Source organism: Lepisma saccharinum, chromosome 10 (assembly GCF_977018435.1).
Source record: "Lepisma saccharinum chromosome 10, izLepSacc3.1, whole genome shotgun sequence".
NCBI classification, from domain to species: Eukaryota; Metazoa; Arthropoda; class Insecta; order Zygentoma; family Lepismatidae; genus Lepisma; species Lepisma saccharinum.
In genome coordinates this window covers 11,507,627-11,524,533 of record NC_139238.1, presented here as the reverse complement: position 1 = coordinate 11,524,533, position 16,907 = coordinate 11,507,627, and the positions used below count along the sequence as shown (strand labels likewise).

Genomic DNA, 16,907 nt, shown 5'->3' with positions numbered 1-16,907 from the left:
CTTCGTTTTATCCGGATTTCGAAAAAGGACGCTCGGCGGTCGTTGAAGGGACGCTTCCGGAGAGGTCATTCCACTTCGCTCCATTGTCTCCCAGGCTGGACAGGGTCGTGTCTGAGGTTTGGTTCCTACGGATTAAGCTACCGTCTCGTTGGCGCCCAGAGCTCAACTGCAATCTGTTCCCATAAACTGATAGATTAGAACCAATTCGATCTGGCATCCGTAATTCTTGCTTGATCGCGACGAAACTCCACACATCCGTCCTTGCACACATGTTGCTGCGCTGGTAAAAATTCCACACAAATCCGGCCGCCGGAACCCGAGATATTTAAATGGTCGTCGTTAAGATCGAATTTCCTAAGCTTTAGACGCATAACGTGACCTTTCAGGTGCTCGCCCGTCAGACTCGCGACTTCCTTTCTTTCTCCCGTCGGCTTGGCATATCAAATATATATTCATACAAATAAAGACACTCAACACCTTGATTAAACACATTTTTTACGGCTAATAGTAATACTAATAATAATAATAATGACGACTGTAAATCTGACTGTCACAATGTATTTCTTTATTTTTTCTTCCAGACGGTCAAGAGCACCTGCAGGGTGGGACACAGATAGGCAAATACCATCCTCGATTTCAAGTTTTACACAAATAAAAATACATTTCGTAAAATTTATTTCGTAAATTCGTAAAAGTTTAGAGCAGTCGCTAGGGGGCGGTGAACAATCTACATTAAAACGTTATAGAAGAGAAAATGCGGCACCCTATTAAATTAATATTGTTTTCAGTTTGCAATAATTTGAACCTAAATATTTTGTTGTGAGCGAAGCGAGTGTAATGCATTGTAAATTAGCAGAGATAGAAGTAAAATCAGCTGTGTACTTCAGACTGTTACCTGTGCTGTTACTGCAAATCAGTTTGGTCTTAAATTCATGAACAATTGTTTGGATAAAAATGACCGCGCATATTTGAGAGATTTATATTATTTTTGCTGTTGATTTGTTGTGAGGCGGATGAATTGATTATGTAATGCACTAAAATAATATGTTATATATATGTATTAAAGAAACTTTGGATACGTATACAATTTCGTGTCAACATGTTGCATATGTACTTCCTTATTTCTTACGTCGCTCCATGTTGCATGCGTGTAAAGCATACACAGACACAAATGCTCTAGCACCGACTTCTCCCCTTCTTTCGTGATTTACGAGGATAATAACGTATTTGATACTACTACTACTATTACAATACTACTACTACTACTACTACTACTACTACTACTACTACTACTACAATAATAATAATGGCATTATTATTATAATTACTGGCACGTTTATCCTGGTACTTGCCCCCAGGCAAAAATTCGTGGTTGTTCCACTGCTAAAACATGCATGCATATTTCATGATTTCTTTATTTTGAACATCGCACCCCCTACATTTTATTCCGCGTCCCCTCAGCAACCCCGGATGATTAATCCTGGCGCCGAAACTGCCCGGTACCGATTTTCGGTGTTCCGCACAGTCCTAGAAAACAAACACTGAGAAATAAGAATATTAAAAACACGATTATTCGGAATTTCCGACTGCTTGAGAATCCGAAAAGTTTGGAAGTCATATCTTGAAGTCTGGACGAGACGGAAGATTTTTCCGGGATCGGGGGGGATCCCGTCCCGATCCCGACTTTGGAATATGACTCCCCGACTTTTCCGGATTCCCAGCAGAAGGGAAATTCCGAATGGTCATTTTTAAAAATCGTTAATTCTCGACGTTTTATGCATTGTAAGTGCCTAGAACCAGTGACGTGCACTGATGAGTAGCTAGTCTAGCAGAGATATATCAATCAATCGCACATCTCTAATTATTTTCAAATCACAATATTAATTGTCTTGTTGAAGCCACAGTTCACATGCAACACTTTTCTTTTCATGCGCTTGTCGTCCCTCGGTGAGATCGGCTGGAAGGAGCTACTCTAGCTGGCTTTCCGCTCCTCACCAGTTCCAGGTAGAAACAGCCGCTAGAAGGGAAAGGGAAGATTTCTGCCTCTAGCTCCCTTGCCCCCTCGCCACCTGCTCCAATGGTTGAAAGCCCTTGCTTTCAGGTCCACCAGTCTATCTCCTATAGAAACAGGTAGAGGATTGGTTTCCCTTCGATTCATTTGTAAATCCTCTAAAGAACTCAGGGAGAAATGTTCTGCATTACTTATGTTCTCTGTGTTCTTTTGGTTTACTTTACTTCGCTTCTCTGTCACATTTGGTTATCGTGAAAATAAGGATGAGGGATGATGTGATGAATGAAACTGAGGAAGGGATCTCACGAAGAACAATCCATGCCGGGATTCGAACCCGTGAGGCGCGCGCATTCTTGTTCGTATGTGTGGTACTCTGCAGTGAATAATGAAATAATTTTGAAAGAAAAGTGTATCCCAGAACTCAAAGAGCCAAATTGACATTATTGAAGAAACTACAAAGAAGTGTGTTTTGTTACCTGCTTAACCCCTCTAATATATTGCATTTTTGCCACCTCCCATCACTTTTTCTTGCTGTATAGATTCAATCGCGATAAGTAGCTAATGAGCTTATGGAACTTACGAGGGACAATCATAAACAGAAAACTCTGGACACCTGATTTCACAGTGCCCTGCAGATGCACTAGGATTATTTTTTTTCTTCCACCACTTTACCTAACTTCTGCCATGACGATGAACGTTGATTAAATTAAATGGGTGAAGAGTGGTTACAAAGAAACACTCAAGCACAGGCCAGGGCTCGAGCACGGATCCTTCATTAACGAGATCGTGAGATGGAGAAATTAGGGAAATCAAGCAATGCGAAATTTTTGAAAAAACGTTAATCATATACTTAATCAAAATCCAATTGAAAATTACCACTGATGAAAAAATGCAGTTTCCTTACCGATACCCACGTATCCGAATGGATGGCGCTTTCCTCTCGTCTCCTTTGTCGGCCGACCTCCGGGGGAGTGCAAATGGTCCCAGATCGGTAACCGATGGAGGCACATGGTGGTTCGGATCCCACTTTAGCAGGCCCAGGGGCGGAGTGATTAGCACTTCGCGCTACGTCGCCACGGGTCTCGGGTTCGAATCTTGGCATGGGCATGGATGTTTGTGAGTGTCCAATCATCAATTTCATCATATCATCACTCATCCTCATCTTCACAAATTAGCCAAAAGTGGCACAAAATCAAATCCCACTTTAAGCTGTAGGTCCAGTCCCGATTAGCCTTTATTACAGCACGCTACGACAGAAGTTACGGATTCGAATCCCGACCTGGGCGTACTTTCTGTCTTTTCATTCATTAATATCATTTTTGCGATTAAACAAATGTGAAAAAAAGCGACGCCAAGTAACAAAAATCAAATCAAATCATTGATTGATTGTTTGGTTTGGCTTATTTTACTTCGCTTTTTCGCCATTTCTGGCTAATCGCGAAGATGATACGATAAAATTTATGAAGGGACACACACAAAGAACACCCATAGCCAATCTGAGATTCGAACCCGGGATCTCTGGCTTAGTAGTCAAATAAACTCATTTTGTATTTTCGAGAGGGGGTGAATATTACGTGTACTGTTTTTTAGTAGTCATTCTATTCTCCCGTCTTTGATGTTATTTTTTTAGGAATACTGCAGAAAAAAGCCGTGAGAATAATTACCAACGCACACAAATTAGTTCATTGTAAGCCACTGTTCATTAAGTTAAAATTTATGACTGTGATAAATCTATATATTTACACTGTGCTGTTGTATGTAAAGAAAAATTTGCCACAGTTACAAAGTAGACAAGATGTACATTCCTATACTACAAGAAACAGCAGGCGTATAAATATACCCTATCATAGACTATGAAGCTCTAGGATTAATAAGCTACCTCTTGATGTGACAAATATGCCTATGAATGTATTTAAACATAAACTGTATGCCTGGTTAGTTGCTACACCATTGTACTCAACTCAAGAGTTTCTTGAAATTAAAAATATTGTATTTTAGTGCAACTTAAACATAAAATCGTGTTATAATTTTATATTATTTTATAATTTGTTTTTGACGTTGTCTATTGCTGTACAAGCTTAATGACAAAAAATTATTATTATTATTTTTATTGAAGAGAGAGACTAGTTTATGACTGCCTTAGGCACGCCAGTGATTGCTACTCAATTCCAAGTGTCGACGTCACTATCTAAAAGTTATAGGATATTGTTAGTTTTTATTCCAGAAATGTAAAAACAATCACTTAAGGATAAAATTACGTGTAGAATTCAAAATTTCCAGAGCTTCGAGAAATTTCGAACATTTCCCGTCCCGATCCAAAAAATTCTGTCCCGCACAGCTACCGACATTTCGGGATACCCCATATCCTGATCAATGATCATCATCTTGTTTATGATCATGATTTAATCGATCATAGGGTGCGTTCCGAAAGTCTTAACGAAACGAACGCATTCAACGAAAATAACTGGGCTCGTGAATCTGGTGAAACCAGTTATTTTACGGACTTATGGGACACGCTAGGCGAAAGCGCAGGCGCAGCGTTTTGTTTAGAGAAATTTTCCGCATGGCGTCAGCGGAAGGGATGTCCTTATGGCAAAAATAAACTCTTATTATGGCCACTGTTACTCATTTTAATCACATTCTAAGAACGGTCAAGGCATACTTATCTTGTGCATGTTGCTTCATATCGCTATCTGTTAAAATTATAATACATTTTCCGAACTAGTGCAGTTTGAATCCATCAGCACGCGCTTTGTCTGCAAGGAGCAGACGATTTTCACGGAACAAACCAGCATCCTGGCCCGTGCGTTTGGTGAATCTCGTTCTTGCACGAAACGCACGGAATGCGACTTTTGGGACAGCATAATGAAACTCACGAAACGCACGGAAGCACTTATGGAACGGCCAGTTACCATAACTCGTTTAACGCGTTAAACTCGTGCGACTTTCGGAACGGGCCCATTATCCTGTCCGCATTAATTTGACGATTATCTGTGGTCCTATGTTAGTAAACTGTGTGCTGATGCAAATGGCAGCAGCGGGAAAGAAGAAATTTTAATATGGTGTAATTTAGAGAGGAGCGTTTTACGGAGTTTTAGATGCTAATTTTTTAACCTAATTTTCTTTGAGGAGAAACATAACACCTCTAAAAGAACATTTCACTGGAAGTACGTTTAAAATGAGTGAATTCCGAATTCATCGAGCACTCCAAGAGTTGTTAGACGCACTAGGGTGAGTGGATCAATATTTGATGGATGCCTGGTTTCGACATGAATATTTCAGATATTTTGATTTATCACAAGTGTAAACCTCCCACGCTACTTGTTGTTACGAAGAAAATCGAAATTTTGGCAGAGTCTTATTTTATTTCGAACGCGTCGCTTACCAAGATCGTTTATTCTAATTGTAAAGGTGGGCGTATGATGACTTTTTTACAAACGAATAAACAGGGAAGAAGACAAGAAATTATATCTTCTATAATGAATACAAAATAGTATTGTCCTAGCGGTACTACTACAATGATTCAATGGAAATAATTTATGCAGCTGTTGTTGAAGTATATTAATTCGGAGTGCAAGAGTAGATTCAGAACTACGTGCTCACTCCCAGGCCTTATCCCATTTGCCTTTTATGTCAGAGACACAATTTTAAGTTTTCTTAACCATTCGGGACGCGCGCTTATTTCATATACGCGAGCAGTCGCGTGTTGTACTTTTTGCAACATTTCACAAGCTTAATTTATTTTGTACTGCTTGACTATGTTTTTCTTGTTTTTTATATTTATACTTTATCTTATTATTTTTTTATTGGTTAACATTATTTTATTAATTTTGGAGGCATATTGCACAGTGGTTTGGATCCTACTTTAAACTGTAGGTCCAATCCTGATTAGCCTGTATGTGCATAAAGTGGACTTTTAAACACCAATTCTAAGATTCTAAATTCTTTTATTATGTTATATTGGTAACAATATTTGGTAAAAGGTAACAGTAGTATAAGTCGGAGACGGATTTCTTAAAATTTACAGGAGAAAAGACGAGAAAGTACTTACGGAATTGTGTTCTTGAGGACTTTCTGAAGCCGGAGATATTTTTTTTTATAATCGTGCTACGTATTTTGTCTGTAAATAAGGTATTTTTCGTCAATCATGCATCTCCGTTGTGCGATAGCTCGTGCCGCCATTACCGCCGACTACGTGAATCAAATGTTCCGTGCGTTCGGTTATGTAACCCCCTCACAGTGTAGCAGCCACGCGGTAGTTTTACAAGATGACGTGTGAGCGGGTTTTTTCTTTTCCAATTTAAGGTAACACTCTAGTTTACGTCCTTTTCCTAAGGAATACGTGTCATATATCGTTGGAAAGCTTATTTTATAAGGAATTCAACAACGTAAATCCCAAAGCGAGCAAAAATTTCCTGAAGGAGTAAATCGAGAAAAACCGATGTTGTCCAGATATGCGCAATTGAACGTACTGAGGTATTTTTTAGATGATGAAGCACATATTTAGGGGTGAAATGAGTGCTAATGGAACCTAACCTAACAGGCCTAACCTAACCTCGTAGGCATACCTCGACCCCGTGAATGGATAGTGGGGCTATCGTGAACAGAAAGTGTAAAAAGAAAAAGGTGCTTACCCGAAGAGATGCCGGGTGCCGCACCACGATCGCGCACCGCGAACGCAAAGAAGCAATCACCATGCAGATAAGGACGTAAAGTAGAGTCTAGCCTCAATTTTTGCTTAAAAACCTCTTGTGAATAGTTTGTGCGGCATTTATCGGTTCATAAGTTTGGAAACACTGCACATCAGCTGACGATACTGCATATCAGCTGACGATAGACAACGTCAGTCAAGATTTGCCCGCCGAATTAGCAACGACCAATAAATGATTATAATGTTAAAAGCAACGTGTTTTTCATGGAAAAAAGTTATGGCCAGCTTGAAAAATCTTCCGCTATGCATATGAGGTAAGTAGCAATGATTTTTATTTGAAAACAACCGAGTTTTATGTGTCTCCGGCTTATACTACTGTTACCTGGTAAAAATTTACTATCCTTCGGACACCTCTAATTTTTTCGTTTCGTCAATTTTTGACATTTGTACTTACGTATCTGCTTCGCGGAACATTCCTGAAGCTGTATCAACGTTGTTTTGATGAAATTTTAACTATGTTTCCTAACCTAACAGAACTAACCTAACCACGCGCCAATGGTTCGCAATTATTTCCAATTTCTAGATACTGATACTAACACGACACCAAATTTTAACTATGTTTCATAACCTAACAAAACTAACCTATCCACACGCCAATGGTTCGTGGGGCTAGCTATTCTCCGTCGGAGAATTAATTTTCAACAAACAACATGAATTTCAGCTATGAAACATTCCCACATCACACAAAACACCAGTGGTCAGAAGTAGCGAGCTACTTGTAGCATCGCTACTGTAGCTAGCTACAAAATTTGTAGCTGTAGCTGTAGCGACGCTACATTTTGAAAATTGTAGTTGTAGCTGTAGCGAAGCTACAAAATTCCTGTAGTTGTAGCGAAAATTTTGCTACAGCTACATTTTTTCTGGGCATTTTGAGGTGAATTTTGAATGTGGCAACAGCGTCAGAAAAATAGACAATAACCCTTAATGTTGCAGGAGGTTCATAAAGGCAGCCTATTACATGGAGATACAGATTATCTAGATTGTAGATTATAGATATCTGCGTAATTTATTTAATTAGTATCTGAAGAATTCAATATCCAGATAACTAACTGACATATATGAATATAATTCCTGCTAACAGCTACGTTTTTTTAGCTGCATTGCTATTTTGGGGAGAAACATCCCTCGTTTGCTGCACCACTGGATAAAAGTGCCTCGTTTGCGCCATCCCCGGAACAAATTCTGTGGATATTCATGGTGTAAGAGACACCAAAATGTCATTAATTGCTGTGTAAGACACAACTTGCAGTGCAAAGCGAGCGATGGAATTTCCACTGCACAGACAAGGGAATAGTGCCAGCAATAAATGGCTCAGTACGTTAACAGCATTGATCATCGTCAGTATATAGCATCTCACCAGCAAGAAATTATTGTTACAAGAATGATAGAGTTTCTGGAATTACAATTATTTTCGCGATTGTATTTGTTCACAAATTTTAAAATTACAATACGTTTAGAACACTCAGGTTTACACGACAGTTTCCTCAATAATTTTATCATATTGTAAAAAGTATGTACGAGTTATTGACTTTCCTGCAGAAACGACAATTTTCTTTAGTTAATATACATAGTTTTCAAATTTATGTATTTCTCCTACTTTTGCGTCACTTTCTTGCAACTTTTGCTAATCATGACACATCATCATCATCATCCTTCGCTGTTTCCTGTCTCTGGCTGGGTCAGCATAGAGGGCAAGCCTCTCCATTTTTTCCTGGTCTTTCACAACTCCTCTCTTTCCAAGGTGTTCCAATCTTGTCTCCTAACACTCTCCACTATCTGCTCTTTCCACCGACATCTTGGTCTCTCCCTTGGCCTTATTCCCACTCCTTGTGCATTGTAAGCTCTTACTGGTAGTCCTAATGCATCCATCCTCTTCATGTGTCCGAACCATCTCATATGTGCCTGATCTATTCTGTCCTGAAGCTTCACTACACCCACTGTCTGTCGGATCTCCTCATTTCTTATTCTATCCCTTCTAGTCTTCCTCGAAAGACTCCTTAAAAATTTAATTTCCACTGCCTGCATCTTTTCTTTGTCTGTCTGTCATTGTCCAAGTCTCTGCTCCATACGTAATTATTGGCACATAGTATGTGTTACATATTACATCCTTGCATTTCATAGGTACATCCCTATTTCATATTAATCTTAGAACGCTTTGATATAGTCCACCACCATTAATTTGGCCTCTACCTCCTCATCTATTCTTCCACTTCTCTCAATGAGGATGAATGGTTTATTTAATTATTCTCTTATCTATAGTCGCTTTCTGCCACTTTCGGCTAATTGTGAGAACGAGGAAGAATGATGGAGCAGGAGGATCTCATCCTCCCAACTTGGCGTCTTTCCTAGATTTTGTTTTGAGTCCATTTTATGCATAGATAATCTGATTGAAACTGGATCCTAACCACTATGTGCCTCTGCTGGGTATCGAACCTAGGGTCCTTTTGTAGTCAAAGGGCTACAGGTACTTTTCATTCAAAATGCTGACTTCATATCAGTCTATAAAAATGAAATATTTATTCTCAAGAAAAATATGTTGATGTGAACATAAATACGTAATCCTACCAAATTTTATTTGGGTATAGTTGTAATAATTAATTTGGGTAACACCCTAATTGCAATATTCATATATCAAATTTGAATTTATATGCCACTTGCATAGGTATGGTATTCACAAAAACTATAGTAAAAATAAGTAACTGAAGTAACATTGCTATCAAAATTATCGAATGACTGGAATCATGATAATAAATAATAGAATCTATTTACCAGTAGTAGGGTATTTTTTTAATAACTATATTGTTGCTTTCATTTTTTATACAGAAGTAGCGCAAAAAGTAGCGAGTAGCGAACAGGAGTAGCGTAGCGAGCTACTTTTTGGTAAATGTAGCTGTAGCTGTAGCGAAGCTACATTTTGGAAGAGTAGCTGTAGTTGTAGCGAAGCTACTTTTAAAATGTAGCGTTCTGATCACTGCAAAACACCTTCCCGATGTTCGACAATGCTACAGGAACTTATTACAGTAAGTTAGGGATGTGCCGAAGCCGATTACAGATGTATGAAAATCGGCCGAAATTGACATATCGGCATCCGCAAAAATCCGATATTTAAACCGGTACAGATTATACTAGAGTTTTTACCTTCTAATAAGTTTTATATTCTAGTTTTGTAAGATCTATTGAAAATTTGGTTATGATTCGCCATTATTGTAGAGTTTTTGTAATAAAATTATTGCAAACTCATTCAGAGGATCAACCTAACTGTAAATCGGAAATAAAATAGTACATTGCTGAACCAGGATCTGCTGTTGTATTGGAAATTCAAAAATGAATATTCAAACATGAAGCAAGTGCTGAGAAAATACTTGGGCATACCTTCTGCATCAGTATTCAGTAATTGAGTATTCAGTGTTGCTGAACAGATTTGACAAGAAGTAGGTTACTTCCTGAAGTGCTTCGAAATCCTGTGTTTCTGAAGTTGGATCTGGCAGAACAGGAATTCATTTTGCATTTCAAGAACTGCTTGTGTCCTAATGTTTAAACTCTTGAGAATCCATGTTCTTCTTAAAGGTTCACATAACATTTTGTAGATGCAAATGTACATTTGCATCTCTTGAGAATATATATGTATATACATATGATATGCAATAGAAATGTACATAGCAAATTTATTTTTGTTATGCTGAAAATAACATCCCATCATTTCTGTTTAATAATCTTATGTATCGGAATCAGTTAAATATCGGCATCAGTATCGGTTCCAAAAATTATCGGTGAGTACATCGGCATCGGTAAATTTTCAGCTTCGTCACATCCCTACAGTAAGTAGTTTCTTCTGTAAAAATAAATAAATGTCTCTGAAGGATAGTAAACTAGTACCAAATTAAGTACTATGCGAGAAGGCTCGTGTTGTAAAAAGTAGAACATTCATTGACACTCATTGTTCGAAACCTTATTTGCTGCTGACAAACTGTTAGTGGAGTTACTTGAACTTATGGAAGTATTGGAGGAAAGTCAAAGAAAAGAATGGATGCGGGTAGCACGTTGCAACGATACAAAATGCCTTTTTTTGTTAGAAACAAAAGAGCAATGCTCTTGTAAATTTTACAACATCGTGCGTCCCTAAAGGTTAAATATGTATTTGCAACTGGATTTTCCCTTTGTTTGGGGTCACAAGATAATCAAATAGCAATAAGTGTAAAGGATGTGGTAATGTTTTCAGTCGTACCTTATGAATAGACTGAGGATTTGCATACACTAAAAACTAGCAAAATATGCTGTAAAAAAAAGAAACCATATGCAAAATGAGCACTAATTACAAAAACTGTTCTTCCAGTTTTCTGCAAAAAACAAATAAAATGTGAAACTACTACACAATCATGATGCAATACATCCATATTTCCTAAAATGTGGTAATGGTTCCAAATGTTTGATGATTTCTGCAAGTTTTGTACAAGCATTTGTAAATCTTGTGTAATAATGGAAAATAAATGTGGATGTAAATTTCAAGTTTCGAGAAGCAATTAGTGCAATTTAGATTTCCATAAGGTAATATTTATAGGTTAAAATGTGGTGCGGCAAGCATATAAACAAATTTACATTGAAACCAAAAAGATGTGGTCTCTTTATTTTATCTGAAAAATGAAGTAAATAAATATGATCACCTTATTTTAACAAACATTACAGAGAATGACTTTTCCAAAGATATAAACAGTTCTTTTTGTTTTAAACATCTTTTAAATGTTTCAAACAGTGTTTTAATCAAGAACGAGAAACATGCTAAGGGCACTTATTTTCTAGGAAAAATGGTTGATAAGTAACCTGCCATGGAAGGACTATGTATTTAGTTATAAAGTAAACAACTAACTTCTTAAAATACCTGTTTATGTTACTCTTAAATCTCTCATGTGGCTAGGCTGTTCGAGAAGGTTCAACTAATTTACAGTTACCAGGGCCCATTCTATCCCCATGGGGGGTACTTTGTTTTCCGAAACTGTTTCATCCATATCCTATTCAATTAAAAAAAACAAAAAAACATTAAAAAAACATGAGAAAAAAAATAGCCATGTGCTTTAAATGTAACCCACGGGTACTCATTACAATATGTTTGTTTGCACAGTAAACTTAATGACACGAGTTAAAAACACACAAATAACTATTTCTATTGTAGTCTACTGTCATTACAAGCTTAGAAACAGTTTTTTTATTGATGTTTCGTTGTGACGAAATAAAAAAAAAATCATTATCCATTGTTATGTGAGAATGTTCTGAATTGGCATGGATGTAAATTTCCCCTGCTAATTTTTTCCTATGGACTGATGTTTGAATTCTTGTGTCAGTCGTCTTGATTCCATAAGTGAATTTTATGCGAGGATGTGATTCATTCAACAATTGAAATACGTCCAAGATGGTGTTCTTATTTTTAGCAATAATTAGCACATCATCTATATATCTGACATAGAGTATGGGATCTGCACCTATCTGATTAACAATTGGAGATTCTATGTAATGCTGGAAATTATTCTGGGATTTGGTTTCAGATACTGGGTTTCCCATTGATAAACCATTACTTTATTGATAAATTTTTCCATGAAATATGAAGTAATTGTAATTTGCTCATAGAGTAAACCATCGCATCATTTCCCTTGCTTCTACTGGGTTAACCTTAATTTCAATAAGCCATCTGTGTAATGCATCCATTGGACCTTCTCTAGGATATAAATTTTCAACATCAAAACTTGCAATACGATATTCATTATTCCAAACAAAATTTTTTATAGTTTCTGTTCACTTCATATGCATTTTTAACACTGAATGGTGTTTGTTGTTTAATTATAGCAAACCTTCCACCCAAATATTTGGATAGTTTGTACATGAAAGTTGCAATAATGGCTCGTTCGAGGGTTGCTATTTATATATCCGGAATAATAAACAAAAAAAAATGAATCATTGAAAATGGTTTGATTGTTTTTCAAAATATTCTCCATGATGATCGATGCACTTTTGCATACGTTTGAACCAATTCTCATAGCACTTTGTCCATTCCGATTGAGGTATCTCGAAAACATGCATTTTCAACGCATCAATCGCTTCTGGCATCGAAAATTGTTGACCACGTAGCTTATTCTTCACGTACGGGAACAAAAAGAAGTCATTGGGTGCTAAATCAGGGCTACACGGTGGATGACCCATCAATTCAATGTTTTCACCAGTGAAATACTGAGTTGTTTGGACCGATGTGTGACAACTCGCATTGTCATGGTGAAGAATGATCCTGTCTCGCTGGTTGTTGTTTCTGATTTCCCCAAAGACTTCTGGCAAACAAATGGTTGTGTACCATTCAGAATTGACGGTTCTAAGATTCTCTAGTGGCACTGTAGCTACATGCCAATTTTTTTCCAAAAAACAAAAAAAAAACAGGCGACCATTTGCTTCGAAGTGCTTCTTGCACGAACAACTTATGTTGGGTTTGGCTCATCTTAGAACACCCACACCGTCGACTGCTGTTTGCTGTCGGGTTCATATGCATAGATCCAAGATTCGTCACCTGTGCAGATGTTATACATGGCTTTTGAAGCACCACAATTGTATTTTGTGAGTATTTGTTTGCACCAATCGACACGAGCCTTTTTTTGAGCGATTGTCAAATTGTGCGGGATCCAACGTGAACAAATCTTCTTCACGGCTAAATGTTCATGCAATATCTTATGTATGCTAGTCATACTAATGCCCAGGGATGCCTCAATCTCACGATATGTCACATGACGATCTTGCATTATAAGTTCTCGCACAGCATCAATGTTTTCTGGCACAACAACTGATTTTGGACGGCCTTCTTTAGATTCGTCCGTGAGCGAACGACGGCCACTATTGAATTCACTAAACCAGTGATATACAGTGCTTTTAGATGGTGCTTCATCACCAAAAGTCGAAGTGAGTTGATCGATGCACTGTTGTTAAGATAATCCATGTCGAAAGTCGTAGAAAATCATTGCTCGAAAATGTTCTCGACTTAATTCCATTGTTGGCCTCCGATGAAATTTTCAAGTCCCTGTAACAAACAAAAATAGCATCCCTAAGCACAATGTTCTGGGTACATATACCATAGAAATATCCAACTTTACGATGGATATATTAGATGTTACCTAGCAACATTAGTGTTGCCAGTTCCGAATACATAAATAGCAACCCTTGTATTGGAGTTCCCCGTTTGTGAGTTTTTGGTAGTCCAAAGGCAATTGGAAGGGTTGAATTTTTGACAATGAGTTTCTTCTTTAGTTCTCTTGGTATTGCGATACTGCTTTCAATTTTAAAAAAAAACAACACATAACTACAGAATATTAAAATGTGTTGTAAAGAACTCCAAGAAACACATGTTTAAAACACTGTTAAAAATGTTTAAATGCCATTTTATATCTTGCAGTATTAGGTTTTGCACAGTATCAATGTTTTCTTGAACAACAACTGATTTTGGACGACCTTCGCGAATGTCATCGGTGAGCGAATGGCGGCCACGATTAAATTCGTTATACCAGCGTTTCACAGTGGCAAAGGATGGGGCTTCATCGCCAAATGTGGAAGTAAGTTGATCGATGCACTCTTGTCTTGATAATCCACGTCGGAAATCGTAAAAAATCATCGCACGAAAATGTTCACGAGTTAATTTCATTTTATTGTTGTCGCGCAATCTCCAAGGCAACATAAACAATACAAATGAAGCTATTGGCAAAACATTTGAAGTACGTTATGGTCAATAATGCCAGACGATTCCGTGCAAACGTCAAATTGCACCTAACTTCAGTGTTGCCAAGGCTCAAAATATAAATAGTGACCCTCGTACTTAGGTAAAACACTCACACTTAATTTTCCTGCCAAACACAGCAGATCTGCAAAGTATTTAAATGGCTTCTCATGTTTAGCTACATAAATAAATTTGTAAGATGGGGTCGGCATTGAGTGGACATGGGGTTTTCTATCGGCTCGCTTTCCAAAACCATGTATGAATGTTGGATTGAGATGTTCGGGCGTGTTTGACACACATTTGAAACAACAAAATTTTAGTCGCCAGCCCCAAACTTTTGGTCGCCAGTGGCGACCTGGCGACCGGAAATTTCGCACCCTGTACTAAGTATGTTATTGTTTACAAATTGCATTTATTTCTGTTGCATGCTTTGTACTGGTAGAAGATTTTGATTAATTATATTATTATTTTCTTTCCAGATCCTCAGCTTCTCCTGAAAAATATGCAGAAGTTCTTCAGAAGAACGGTGCCTCGAGTGTTTTAAGCCAACCAGTGCAACAAAGTAGCATTCGACAATTAGCACAACAGAGCCCAAACCCTCAAGCCTTTTTGTCGAAATATGAAGAGTTGAAGGATAAAAAGTAAGCTGTATGATTTATATCAGGTTCATGTTCACAATTTGTATTCCTAACGTATTAAAAGTTTAACATTATAGTAGTGTACGTTAAGCAGTCTATTTATCTAACCTGACAAGTGGTCTCCCATATTTGTGTCTCCTCATAAGTTGTATCATATATGAGAGCCAACCTTTGGGACAGAGTACGTAGTTAGCACTAGGATTTTTTATCTGGATGTGTGATATTCAGATTATTGGGGTGTAAGGGGTGACCTTCCACGTAGGCACCCAAAAGTCAACCTCACTTCCACCTAGTACACCCTGGACTGCATTTTGCAGACGAACGAGGCTCTGGCTACTGGCACTATGGCCAGTATAATTTTGTGTATTGTGTCCTGTTTTTTGTCCTTGTGTGGGCTGAGTGCCACTTTACAGCCTCAGCTTTTAATGAAAGTCAGAATATTTTAATATTTTAGAAACACGACACTGCAATTATGGTATTTTAGTCATGGTAAGGGGCGGACCCCGTATTACGTGACAGGTGCAAAATAGCCTTTAAGTGTTGATGATGCACCCAAAGATTCAGATTATCCTAATTGTCCGGATATCTGAATGTGTGCATTACCATGACGGTTTTATCATTGATCCGTTTTACATGCTATCCACATATTCTTTTATTCGTCATTTTTGTACTTCACTGTAAGATTTTTTTACAAATCCTTCATCAAATCTGTTCTATCTGGATATTTGAATTATCCATTGCATCCAAAACGGAAGTAGGATAATTTGAAATCCAGATATCCATTATCTGCATTTTGTGGCTGTGCCTTGTTAGCACAACATGCTACGATGCAAGGGCTCCTGAGTTTGAATGCTGGCCTGGGCGTTCTTGTGAGTGTCCCCTTATCAATTTCATCATATCATCCTCTTCTTCATAATTAGCCAGAAGTGTCACAAAAGCGAAAATCAATAAACAAGTATCATGAGCAAGGGACGAATATAAAGGGTGTTTCATAAAGTGCGCAGTTTTTAAATCGTTTGTCATTTTTTTGTTCTTATCATTTTCATAATCTCGGATCATTCCGATTATTACTTGAACAATTTGTTGGCATTTGTTCAGTTTAGTTGCCATGGAGCGGTTCACTATCGAGCAACGCATCGTTATCTTGAAAACACATTACAGAAACGGGGCGGTGTCTTATGCACAGACAGTTCGTAATCTTCGCGCGATCTTCGGACATAACAATGCCCCACTGCAACAACAGTTAGGAGGTCGGTGAAGAAATTTGAGATATCCAGGTCAGTTGAAACTATAAATTCACCTCGGTGAAAACATAGTCTTCGCACAGATGAAAACATTGCAGTAGTGTAAGACAGTGTGAATGTTAGCCCCGCGAAGTCACTTTGTCGTCGTTCACAACAGTTGGGAATATCGTTATTCTCAGTGCAACGAATACTGAAAGAAGACCTTCATATGCACCCATACAAGGTTCAGTTGACGCAAGAGATCAAAGCAACCGATCATATGAAACTAAGAAATTTTGCACAGTGGTTTGTGACAAAACAAGAAGAGGACGGGAATTTTTCAAGAAAAGTAATCTTCAGTGACGAGGCACATTTCCACCTCTCAGTTTTTGTTAACAAACAGAATTGGCACATTTGGGGTAAAGAAAACCCCAGAGTGATCCAGGAAAAACAAATGCATTCACTACGTGTCACAGTTTGGTGTGGATTTTGGTCAGGAGGTGTGATTGGTCCCTTCTTTTTTGAAGATGGGGACGAAATTGCAGTTACGGTAAACAGTCCTCGTTATCGGGACATGGTCAAAAAT

General features: G+C 37.9%; 1 protein-coding gene across 2 annotated transcripts in view; it reads left to right on the top strand.

Annotated features, from left to right (window-relative positions):
- Window positions 1–5,020: 5,020 nt before the first annotated feature.
- Window positions 5,021–16,907, top strand: part of LOC145993773 (gamma-tubulin complex component 2-like) — a 182,136-nt gene continuing 170,249 nt past the window's right edge. For both annotated transcript variants that reach the window (XM_083129553.1, XM_083129552.1), the window contains exons 1-2: window positions 5,021–5,242; window positions 14,940–15,101. In XM_083129553.1, coding sequence (XP_082985679.1) covers window positions 5,190–5,242; window positions 14,940–15,101 — 215 coding nt within the window. In that variant the 5' untranslated portion in view covers window positions 5,021–5,189. The remainder of the gene's footprint in view (window positions 5,243–14,939; window positions 15,102–16,907) is intronic.